Source organism: Centropristis striata, chromosome 11, assembly GCF_030273125.1.
Source record: "Centropristis striata isolate RG_2023a ecotype Rhode Island chromosome 11, C.striata_1.0, whole genome shotgun sequence".
Lineage (NCBI taxonomy): Eukaryota > Metazoa > Chordata > Actinopteri > Perciformes > Serranidae > Centropristis > Centropristis striata.
This window is the reverse complement of record NC_081527.1, coordinates 11,616,328-11,628,896: the sequence shown is the minus strand read 5'-3', so window position 1 is coordinate 11,628,896 and position 12,569 is coordinate 11,616,328. Positions and strand designations below refer to the sequence as shown.

At 36.1% G+C, this 12,569-nt stretch overlaps 2 protein-coding genes across 4 annotated transcripts in view; both read right to left on the bottom strand.

Annotated features, from left to right (window-relative positions):
* Positions 1-15: 15 nt before the first annotated feature.
* cdc7 (cell division cycle 7 homolog (S. cerevisiae)) lies at positions 16-10,829 on the bottom strand. The gene is made up of 12 exons (XM_059343880.1): positions 10,633-10,829; positions 9,132-9,222; positions 8,393-8,479; positions 7,753-7,888; positions 6,493-6,586; positions 6,171-6,313; positions 4,433-4,778; positions 4,119-4,222; positions 2,869-3,048; positions 2,114-2,196; positions 1,811-1,960; positions 16-559 (listed from the first exon to the last, which is right to left on the bottom strand). The coding sequence occupies exons 2-12, from the start codon at positions 9,220-9,222 to the stop codon at positions 105-107; spliced, it is 1,869 nt and encodes a 622-aa protein (XP_059199863.1). The 5' UTR covers positions 10,633-10,829; the 3' UTR covers positions 16-104.
* A 447-nt stretch (positions 10,830-11,276) lies between these two features.
* Positions 11,277-12,569, bottom strand: part of hfm1 (helicase for meiosis 1) — a 42,088-nt gene continuing 40,795 nt past the window's right edge. For all 3 annotated transcript variants that reach the window (XM_059343874.1, XM_059343873.1, XM_059343872.1), the window contains exons 39-40: positions 12,288-12,439; positions 11,277-11,551 (exon numbers count right to left, since the gene is read on the bottom strand). In XM_059343874.1, coding sequence (XP_059199857.1) covers positions 11,497-11,551; positions 12,288-12,439 — 207 coding nt within the window. In that variant the 3' untranslated portion in view covers positions 11,277-11,496. The remainder of the gene's footprint in view (positions 11,552-12,287; positions 12,440-12,569) is intronic.

The window sequence follows — 12,569 nt, the reverse complement described above, 5'->3', positions numbered from 1 at the left end:
GTAAATTATCTTTATCTATGCATCATCCATTTTTTAAAAACCTGAACTAAAGCTGAGGAAGCTGGCCTTAATGTGATGTTACGGTCTGGGGACTGTCTGTGGTGTCAAAGGTCTTTGAACAGCGGGTGCTGCAGAGCCTGAGCAGCTGTGATCCTGGTGGCAGGGTTCAGGTCCAGCAGTCGGTCCAGCAGGTTGTAGGCCTCGTCAGGAACTCTGTCCCAGCCCCGCTCATCCTCCTCCACCTTGCGGTCTGTCTCTGAGCTCTGTTTGGCAAGGTGAGAGGTTTCTGTGTTTGCAGAATGTTCCTGGAGGTTTGGGAGAGATGAAGGACTTCCACCTGCTCCAGCTTTGTGTTGCTTTAACGTTCCTCCAGTGGGACGATGTGTGGGAGTATCGTCCTGGATCTTGTGATGTCGGGTGACAGTAGAGTCTTTGTTGTTGTTGTTTACGGGAAGTGGTGTGACTTCATCGTCTGGCGATGGCCTCCGTCCTCTCAGCGTCTCACACAGCGTCCTGAGGTCCTGGCGAGGCAGCTCCCGGCTGCACACCACTGCCTTGCCTGAATTAATTTAAACAGAAAAACAAGTTCATTATTACACAGAGCTTTCCATTCACCACAGTGAGGTTGAGTTCAGTATTCATACATTAGGCAAGGCAAGGCAAGTTTATTTGTACAGCACAATTCAACACAAGGTAATTCAAAGTGCTTTACATAAACATTAAAAACAGCAAGACACAATTGAAACAGTAAAAACAGTCAATTAAAACAGGGAAATGGAAATAACATACAAACAAGATAAAATAAGATACAGCAGGATAAGAAAATAATAAAAAGCACAAGTCAAACATTGCGTAGTTAAAAAGTAAGGTTAAAAAAAAAAAGTAAAGAAAGTAACATTACCCCTAAGTTTACAAGTAAGTAACATTACCCCTAATATAACATTAATATTCTGAATTTAATATGGGTCATGGAAACAACTTATTCTGTTTGGATATTTTCTGAATTAAGCCTTATTTTCAATGTAGCATTTTCTTGCATTGATTAAGACGTGGAATATATCAAGGTGCAATTTGGGTTTTTACTGCACCTGTTTACGTTCAGCTCTGTGTGTTGCTATGATTAAAGTGCATAAACTAACTAAGATTAAGATTTCCTTTATTAGTCCCACAACGGGGAAGTTTCCAGAGTTACATCAGCAAAGTGGATATAATAAAAAACAATAAATAGTAAACAGCAGTATGAACTAGAAATTTAAGAGGTATTAGCAAATAAACAAGTAAAAAATATAAAGTATTAACAATTTACAGTATAAACAAGTAGAAATATAAAAAGTATTAACAATTAAGACAAAGATAAATTAAAAACGTTTGAACATTATATACAATGTCAACAGTTTGCAGGGCTGAGGTAGAGGTGTATGGCCAAAACAAAAGCAGAGAGAGAAATACACCTACTTTTAAACAATATAAAAGGAAGGTAAATAAACCGGTTTGTCATATGTGCAAATATTACAATGTAAACCTTTTCAAAAAGGTGGTTGAAAGAATGAAAGAGGGAGGCAGAAAATAAATTTTTACGTGATGAAACCACATGTAATGTTGCTGCGGCTGTAAATGAAAATATTAGTGGAATGTGTTTTGATTAGCCATCAAATCAAACAGCTGGGGAAAATATCGTCTGTTAGAAGAATCGCAAAACCCGGAATATTATGTGCATGTAAATGTAGCAAACGTTGGGTGTTCTGCTGGATTATTCCCAAAGCAGCGGCATTATGATGGCTTTTGTGTAGTAAAACATATTGATACACACCGAATGCCTTGGCAGCCTGGACGGTCTCTCTGGAGCCTCGTATGGTCATGATCTGTGTGAGGGCGATGAGGTCATCGCTGGCTTTGAAGAACGGGTAACGACCACTGAGCAGCGAGAGCAGGATCACACCAGCTGACCACACGTCTATGGCTACAGTGATGGAGATAAGACAACATTAGTAACAGTTAGAGAGGGGAAGAAGAGTAAGTTGGAGTTCAACAGTCAGCTTTTTTTTACAGCCATCATCATATTTATTAATCAGCTATAATAAGCTATTAATCAATCATGTTTTGAAAGTGCTACCTGTTCCTTGGTTGGGACACTTTGTGAGGACTTCTGGTGCTCTGAAGCCCGGGGTGCCAGCCCTGGGAGCCACCTGCTGCTTCCTTTATTAATAAAAACAACATGAAGCAGAAGTTTGAACACAAATCAATGAGAAAAAAGAAAAACAAAACTTAAATGCCTCAGGTTTACTTTTATAATGACAACTTCTTTTACACATTGGTAGGGCTGGGCGGTATAAAAAATATATCGATATATTTTTAAATGTGATATGGAATTAGACCATATCGCATATATCGATATAGTTCAATTTTTTTTCTTTCTTTATATATAAATGCTGCCCTTACAAGGGTTTGTCATATTAGGTTCTCTTGTAATGTTCATTATTCTTTTCTCATCAACATATTTATTTCAGAAAAAGATTAGCCTATTTTATTTCATAGGCTATTTTTATTTTAGATATTTTTTTATTTAAATGTGCACTTTATGGAGCTTTGATTTGAAAAAAAAAGGTACTCCTGTTATATAGTATTTCTGTTCACTTAAATAAACGTTTTCAATAAAACTACTTGTGACATGTCATATTTGGCTTTGACTTTGACTGAACATTTGCTCTAACTTTTTGATAAAAAATATTGGAATATATCATATATTGATATTCAGCCTAAATATATCAGGATATGACTTTTGGTCCATATTGCCCAGCCCTACACATGGGGTGTAAAAATGACTTTTTATTAATTCGTCTTTTATTCTTCTTCTCTTTTGTTTGTTACCTGGACATGCAGATGTTGCAGACACGGTCAGTCTGGTAGCAGTTACAGGTGAGGCTCGGCTGAACGCTCCTCTGAGCTTTCTGACTGCTGCTCTGAGTCCGGCCAGGCAGCGGAGCCCGGCTGGCTGAAGAGTACCTTCGGTTGGCGGGGTCCTCTGTTTTGCCGGGCTTTACCAGCTGAATAAGAGATTTTACGAAGAAAAATACAATAACTATTAGATTAATCACCAGAGGCTCCTCAATATGATTATATCCTGATACTTGAGTCACGATACAATTTATTGCGATTTTTAAGCATTTTGTGATATGGTGAGTAATGCGAAAAACAAAATATTGCGATTTAACTGTTTAACTTAATTTTATGTCCACAGTATTAAATTCAAATCAAGAATTACTTTGTCAAATAAGAGAAAATTCTCAGTCTATTCATCTCACTTCAGTCTTTTTATTTCTCCACAATGAGAGTCAAACCCACAGACTGACCAACAAAGTATTCAGTCAAACTGAACTGAACTGATATCAAACATGTATGGGCGACAAAAACTGCAGCATTTTATCAAACTTTAAACTTCACTGCTCTGAATTTTTTTGTATGAAACATTAAAAAAAGCCTAACTTTGCAGCGTTATTTCCACAACTTTCCGACACGATATGCAAATGGTGCCTATAGATTCCTTAGATCTTCTAGTTTCATATACCTCCAGTCCAGTATATTCCTAAATTTGAACCTGCTACAGCCTTCAGAAAACAAATATGACGGAAATACTGACGGCCCATCAGAACGTTAAATATCTATACTTGCAAATCAGGGTGCGCATTCACCTTGACTCGGTTGTGAGGTGCTGAGTTGTTGCTGAGTTTTGTTTTTTTTTGGTTGTTGTTGTTGTTGTTTTTCTCTCTTTTGTTTTGTTTAGTCTGGTTTTGTTTGTCAATTTACTTGTGTTATGTGGAATATGTGAAATGTGATGTATCTTTTTTATGAGAAATGTAACTTGGTGATCATGTTCCACTGCTGTCTATAAATGTGTAAAATTCAATAAAAATATTGTGGAAAAAAAAAAAAAAATCTATACTTGGCGGCCATGAAATTATATAATATCGCCACGCAAAATTATCGCGATTACTATGCTGTATCTATAAGGTCTGTGTTTAAAGTGAATGAAAAATAACTGATCTATTCTTCATTATTATGGTTGTTGGATTTAATAGGTTCAAAAGAACAATTTTCATTTTGGTAAAATGTGACTTTTCGTCTTTACAGCAGCTTGTTTGGTGGTGGATGGAGCTGGAGTGCAGCTGTTCAGGTTCCTCTCTCCAAACACAGGTCGAGGCACTTTGCGTTGTCCTGTCAAATCCTAAAGAAAACAAACATGGATGGCAGAATTTAGCAAAAGCAGACACATTAGTGCAGAGAGAAGAAGATAAACAGATTCACAGACAAACACAGATGTATCAATACAGGGAATTCAGTCCAGTTATACCCAATAAACCACTAATTCACCACTCTGCTTTTACTAGACAAAGAAAAAAATCGAACACCAGCAAAGATAAAACAGTGGAGACACCTTTGTGTGCTTTGTGCGAGAGGTGGAGGTGGTGAGGGTGGTGGTGACAGTGCGTGCTTTTTTAACCAGTGCTTTCCGAGAGGCTGAGGAGGACGTGGTGGTGGTGGAAGAGGAGGAGGAAGGTGGCAAGGTGGTAGACGGCTGTGGAGGCGGAGGTAGAGAGGTGGAGGCTGTAGTGGTGGTGGTTTTGGGAGGGAGTCTAGGTGGTGCTTTGTTCCGCTGCGTGGTGTCTTGCTTCCCTACAGACCCGCCACCTTTTTGTGACGACCTCTGCCTCACCACCTTCAGCAGCTCGATCTGGGTGTCTGCTGTCCCCTGAGCCAGGCCGAAGTCCACCAGCGAATACCTACACACACATTTTACACAGGGAAATGAATCAATAATACAAACTAGCACACAATTAAGAAACTGGCAGCTTAGACTTTTTTTTAAGCTAGGCACCAAAAATTAGAGGTGGGGCTCAGCAGAGGCCCAATGATACAATTTTATCCAGATACTTGAGTCACGATACGATATTGCGATATGGTGAGTATTGTGATACAATATATTGCGATTTAACTGTTTAACTGCATTTTGTATCCACAAAATTAAATTCAGTCTATTCATCTCACTTCAGTCTTTTTAAAAACAACAAAGTATTCAGTCAAACTGAACTGAACTGATATCAAACATGTATGGACGACACTGCCAGCATGCTGCAGCATTTTATCGAACTTTTCTCAACTTTAAGCTTCACTGCTCTGCATAGCTTTGATATGACTGTGTCCATGAAATAAAGTCGTGAAGGAGTCAAATATGTGGTTTCCAGTGTCTATAACATGTAGCTAAAACCATCTTAACTTTGCAGCATTATTTTTGACAACTTCCTGACACGATATCCTGAGGCACATGGTGCCTATAGATTCCTTAGATCTTCTAGTTTCATATGATACCAGTGTCTCCAGTGAGCCCACGATGGCCTTCGAAAAAAAAACTAAATATTGAGATACTATGCGGTTTTTTCCACCACCTCTACCAAATATATGAAGTTTTGATACTCGTGCTATTTGTTTGTCATTCATTTAATTAGCTTGTTTTATTTATTCTTGTTTCTCTCATTTATTGTAAAGCACTTTGAGTTAAACCCCCATTATGAAAGGCACTTTATACAGGGTTCGTACACTTTAGCAGTGGTCAAATTCAAGCATTTTTCAAGGACTTTGAAGGTAAATTTTCAAGCTTTTCCAGTATCTTACTGCTGTTGTAAATTGCATGTTTTAGATGAATACTTACATACTAAAAGGGGGAGATTTAACTTAACCACACCAACAGTGATGGTGTTACACTTTAAGGAGGAACGGTCTTCATTTCAGATAGGCTACTCATTATTTTTTACATTGAACATGTGATTATCTATAGTCTATAGATGGATATAGTCAGATTGCAAGAGAAATACAGTAAGAATTTCAAGCATTTACAAGCACTTTATCCAAACACTTTCAAAACCTTGAAAATACAACATTTAAATTCAAGCATTTTCAAGGATTTTTTTTGCTGCTTCAGAAACCTCATCTGCACCTGAACTACACAGTGTGTTGAAACTTTCCCCATTAACTGATAAAATGCCAACTGAGAGACCAAAACACATTTGTTCACTAAATCATCAGCGCTCCATTTTAGAAAAAAAAAATAAATAAAACTAAAACAATCAGATGAAATTATGCAGCCGCATTTATTGCAGAGGGATGTGAGTACTCACATTTTTTTGCTCCTGTTGTAGAGGAAGTTGTTTGGTTTGATGTCTCTGTGAATGATCCCAAACTGGTGGATGTGTCTCAGGGCCTTCAGCAGGTGATAGATGTACAGACGGACCTCTTCAAAGCTCAACGAGCCAATGATGTCCTGATGAAAACATTTTGATAGGATCAGATATTTTAAATTACTTATCAGCAAACGCAGATACAAGAACTGCATCAGAAAAACACTAGGAAGTGATTTGTGCTTTACATTACAAATTGCATCGATGCAAAAATCAATAATTGACTGAAAAACATCATCCACATTCTTGACGATGCACTTACCACAATAGCTTGATGCTCCATATAGGGCATGACAATCACCACGTGGTCCTCCTTCCTGAAGCAATATGTCACCCCCATCACACACTCCCTGCCTCTGCACAGTGAAAGCAAAAAAAAATAATCTAAAAATGACGCAGTGAGACGACAGAACTACTTTCACTGTGTTGTGTGATTTCTCTCTGGTGACATCAAGCTTGGCTTCCAAGAATCAGATCACAAAACACAAAAATGCACATTAATTTAGTCAAATGAGTGTCGTGCCAAACCAGCCATCAGTGTATTGAGCTGTGTAGGTTCAGCTGAATCACACAACGTTAGACAAACAAGGAGCCCACACACCGATTTTCTACGGCATAAAAATAACCTTTTAGGATAGAGATGAAACAGTAACGATACAAAAGAGCTCTTTGAGTCTCTATTTTAGATTTTTTTGAGCACACAACTCTTACATATCTCTGTAGCAAGTATACAAATCTAAGCCTCCAACTCCAAAATTATAGGAAATCTGAACCATCTAATGAAAATGATAGATAGATAGATAGATAGATAGATAGATAGATAGATAGATAGATAGATAGATAGATAGATAGATAGATAGATAGATAGATAGATAGATAGATAGATAGATAGATAGATAGGATCCAGTAGCAGCATTCAAACATAGATTGAACATACACTATAAATACATTAAAATTTAACTTCACCTATAAATAATTAAGCTATGATAAATCTGAATTAAAATTAAAATCTTGGCTAAAATATTTACAACAAAAAAAACCAGAAATAGTTGCATATATGAGGCGACAGAAGTCATAAGACTTTTTTTTTTTAAAGACAACAGAGCGTAGCTCAATGGCAGCCTGAGTAATATAAAAACCAAACTGTGCTGCATGTGGCAATGATATGGCAACACAACAACGATGGTAGGACATATTTACATGCATCATTAATAACTGGATTTTACTGGGTTCTATGGCTTTTTGCAGATTAGGAAAGTCAGGCTTTTGTTGTAAAGTACCCTTCTGCCAGCGAGTGGGTCTTGCTCGCGTTTATACAGTAGATTGTTCAATTGACTGGTTAAATAACTTATTGTTGTTACATTTTAAGTAAAACAGGGCATAAACCCTATGATCTGTTACTCTTTACAATTCAAAGGAAAACATTTATTTCAATTGTGATAGTAAAATCAACAGTCATTTTGAAATGTGGATTAGGAGAATCATGACAGCCCTAATAAACACACAACAAAATGAGACTCACCCAGCGACAGTGAGACACTGAAGCTCTGCAGCGATGCGTGTAGGATGACTTGTTGGGATGAGGTGCTTCAGGGCGAACATCTCTCTCTTCCCATCCCGCATCTGAGCCTCACCCAGATACACTGAACTGAACGTACCTGGTGCAAAGAAACACGTCATGAACATCACCATGATCACCTTCTACTGCTTCAGAAAAAAAAAGGAATGAGGTGAACGAGACCGAATCAAACAGTACAGTTGCATCTCAATAAATTTAGAATATGATGGAAAAGTCCATTCCCAGTATTTCAAGTCAAATAGCCCCAAACAAGTATTGAGTCAAAAAGATGGACATACTTTTCAGAGGGCAACATTTCCATATTAAACATACTTTTTAAAATTGGTCTTTTGTAATGTTAAACATTTGAGACACTGAATTGTAGGTCTTCATTAAATGTAAGCCATAATCATAGTCATTATAATTAGAAGAAATTAAATACATTAAGACATGAAATGTTTCATTCTGTGTGTAATGGATCTATATAATGTGTTATATCCTATTTTGAATTGAATTAATGACATAAATAAACTTTTCTATGATATTCTAATTTATTTAGATGCACCTGTATATAGCTGAAAACTTCACAGGTATGATCATGTACCTTCTCCTATTTTGTCTATGATGCGGAAAACCTTGGCCAGCTGAGGGACAGCTTTGTAGAGGATCTCAATGTCTACTTCCACATCCCCTGGAAGAAAAAAATGTATAGATGCACATCGTTATATTCAATCCAACACCATCTGTTTTCACTCACTAAGATCAACTAATAAGAAATGTATCAGATGCTATTGTGCAATGAACACAACGACAATGACAAGGCTTTATATCGTGGGATGGCATAGCTAAATATATCATAGCAATTGTTAATTTTATAATAAAAGCACCCAATTTGGCAGATGTGTTGATAAATATATTGGGAACAAAACCGGCTTTTGGGCAATCACAAACTCAGACCCTAGTTGCCGTGGCTGCCTTTTTTCAAAATGGCTACAAACAGTTGGTTAAATTTTCCTTTCCCATTGGACCCAGGTGCAATAATGGACATAATCTAGATCCTATAACCCTAAATATATTAAGCTATATATGTATCAAATCTGGTGTTTTTATCACAAAATGAACAATAAGTTAGCTATGCCACCCCTCTAATAGGCATGCTAATGTTACTGGCTCTCATTTAAGACAATGATTATTCCTAAGGTAATATTTCTACAAAGTGACATATGCCTAAAATAAAAGGAAAATCCAGACAGTATATTGACAGTATCTATAAAATTAGGTAGCTGCAAATATTGCTTCTTCAATCTAAACTGTGTGTTTTTGCCACAAAGCATCCAACTCACTTGAGACTTTGCCTTTCCTGTGACTTCTGGCAGGTTTGATGATACAGCCGTCTGTGCTGATGCCATCAGTGCAGGCAGGAGACAACTCCATCTAAGACAGAAAAAGAAACTTAAGAGGCTGGTAACTGCAACAGTAACATACAATGATCACCTTAGGACATAGAAATAATATCCAAGTGCACTGGTGAAAAGTAACTAAGTACATTTACTCATGCAATATACATTATTGAGTTTCTTGTACTTTAACAACAATCTGCATAACGACTACTTTTACTTTTGATACTATAAGTGTCTTTGGATGCTGATACTTTTGTAATTTTACCAAATTCAGTTTTTAACGCAGGACTTTAACTTGTAGTGGAGTCAATTCAGTGTGGTATTACTACTTTTACTTAAGTAAGGGATATGAATACTTTTCCCACCACTGCATATTATTAAAATTAACAATGTATAAATAATGATTATTTGTATTATTAGCAGTGTATATAGTAAAAGTCCCACTTTTGCCAGCTGCAACATTGATTCTCACATTTTAATCGTCTAAGTCATTTTTTGTCAAAAATTATTTTTTTTTGGCTAAATCATCTCCTACAAAATCATGACGCCGGCCACCTATGGTAAAATCACCTACCATCTTCAGTTGATCAGATCATGTGATTTTACCCCTTTAAGATCGTCACATCTTTGAAAATTTGCCACATTCATAGACATCAGATAAGAAAAAAATGTTTTATTGTTGACACTAATATTGGTAACACTTTACTCTAAGGTGTCTACATAGGAGTGACATGAGCATGTCATAAACATGACATGGGATGTGTCATGAACATTAATGACACTTTGAAGTAACATTAATGCTCATGATACTTGTCATGTCATGTTTCTGACAGGCTTGTGTGACTCTTATGTAGACACCTTCAAAATAAAGTGTTACCATATCTTGCTTAAGTCACAAAGGCATGTTCAAAAAATTGCCGAGTCATTTATTTCTCTTAAGTTACATAATTTACACACAGTGTTATTACTATGCCAACAGTCATCCTTTGTCACATCCTTTTTGAAATGATCAATAAATGTCATATGTTACACTTTTGATGAAGTTTTTTGTTTCCTGCAAAACTTGAAAAATGTTAGGCGATTATTTTAACATTTTATGAACTCTAAATGTATTTTAATGATAGCAGTTGTAATTTGAACGCATGGCTTTTTAGTTTAACAGACAATGTGTACACTGTTTTAGGTCTGCTATTTTTACTAAAGTGAAGATCTGTGTGATTTTTCCACCAAAATGAACGTTAACAAACGATAAGAAAGTGTCATATTAACATCAGGAAGTAATGTTAAGTAGGACGGGGAATGTTAAGCCGTGTTCACTTGATGAAGTTAGATGGCAGATGGATAGATATTGTGTACAGCTGATTTTATTTGTCTTCCTCATTACAACAAAACTAGCATGCTACTGTAAGCTACAGCCTGTTGAGATAAACAGAAAGAAACTCACCGCTTAACGTACGTTGGTCTTCAAAATGCAATAGTTTCTTCAAATGAACATTTCGTGAAAATACCATACAGTCCTGAGCTAATGTTCAGTCAGCGGAAACATTAACATGTATAAATATCCGCAGCTGAATTTAATAGTTTCTTCTGAATTTATTTGAAGCTTTTCCGCCAACAAACTCCGCGCTAAAAGTGACGTCACTGTAATATCGCGGGACAACGGCACAAATCACGCGAGATCATATACAAGAGGAAGAAGACTACATTATTATAGTTATTATAGGAGAATTTGGTGAGCAACTCCTGAAACTTCATTTTAATAGCGCGCACAAAAAGGCCTTTAAGATAATAACTGTATGTTTCATCATGTTTTTCTTTATTATGATTTACCCCGACCCTTTCGTTATTGATCTATTTGTATATTATCCCCTGCACATTTGTCCACACATACCGCATTTGTTTGATATATCATTAAATGTGCATAAAATGATAACCAAATTAAATAAGTACATAGAGTTACTTTTTATTTTACCTGAAAAAATATGTGCAAAATGAGATGAATTATAAAATTAGAGGGAGGAACCAGGTGAATGAAGATGTGAAAAAAGGCAGACTCAAAGCTACTTACTCTTCAAAAACCACACTGGATTGTCCAATAAATAAATACTTTATTCAATAAATAAACAATGCATTAGTAACAATTAGAACATTAGAAACAATGAGTTTCATTTACAATGTGAACATAAAATAAAGTGACTTTAAAACATCCTACAACTCTAAAGTTCATTGGTTAACAAAACATGAAAACAATAAAGAAAACACTTTAAGTTAACTTCATATTCATGACAAAGTTAGACAAACAGTACTTCTACATTATACCATCAAATATCCCAATGAAAGCTTCTTCCTCTCTGCAGGCAGTGCTGAAAATACAGTGTGTAAAAAAGGAGGGAAGGGGTAAATCAGGTGAAAAGATGTACTTTAGTCAAAGAATACTTTTCATGATGTACTAAGGAAATTATAATGTAATGAGCAGTGGTGGAATGTAACTGAGTACATTTACTCAAGTACTGTACTTAAGTGCAATGTTGAGGTACTTGTTCTTTACCTGAGTATTTCCACATATGTAACTGTATACTTAACTACTTTATGGGGCCAAATATTAAAAAAAATAATAATAATTTTTAAAGCTGCCAGCTTTAGTTACTACTTACTGGTACTTTTCAGGTCAAGATTTAACATGAAAAAATATGATAAATTTAAAATGACTGCGGATGTTTAAATTAATTATTAAATAGGAAGTTAAATTAAATTAAAGCACATAAAAGTATATTAAGTAGAAGTCCTACCTGGGCAACCGTTAAATGCTGCTTACTTAAATGCATCAAAAATAATAATCCAATAATGTTTTTGGAATATATCAATCTGATTGGGTCCATTCTGCATAACAAGTATTTTGACTTTGATACGTTAAGTACATTTTGATGCTGATGCTTTTGTACTTTTACTTAAGTAAGTTTGGAATGCAGGACTTTTTCTTGTAGTGGAGTAATTATGCAGTGTGGTGTTAAAACTTTTACTTAAATAATGGGTCTGAATAATTTTTACACCACTTGTAATGAGTCAAAATAAAAGCCTTCTCATTATATTTTCCCCTACCTTCTGTTGACAGATGAGCTGGTGTTGGATGGTTCACTCACTCTTGAGAAGAAATCAAACCTTTTGGTTAACGGGGCCAAGTGGGTCTCAGTCTGCTTTGGGAGAGTTTCTGGTGTTTTTACTTGGAACTCTTCGCTGAAGATGCTCGGCCTCTGCAAACGGAAGAAGGGAGGCAAATACATTAAGAGAGCTCAACAAAATGCTCCTGCCCAGAGAAAGGAAATCCCATCAGAAAAACAGAAACAGTAGTTAGGAATTGTGCAGTCTGCTATGTCTTCATGG

Excerpts from the sequence above, each read along its gene's own strand:
- cdc7 (XM_059343880.1), bottom strand. The coding sequence starts at position 9,222 with ATGGAGTTGTCTCCTGCCTGCACTGATGGCATCAGCACAGACGGCTGT. Across the intron at positions 7,889-8,392 it reads CATAGACAAAATAGGAGAAG|GTACGTTCAGTTCAGTGTAT; the intron begins GTACATGATCAT and ends TCTTTGCACCAG. Across the intron at positions 4,223-4,432 it reads CTCGCACAAAGCACACAAAG|GATTTGACAGGACAACGCAA; the intron begins GTGTCTCCACTG and ends TGTTTTCTTTAG.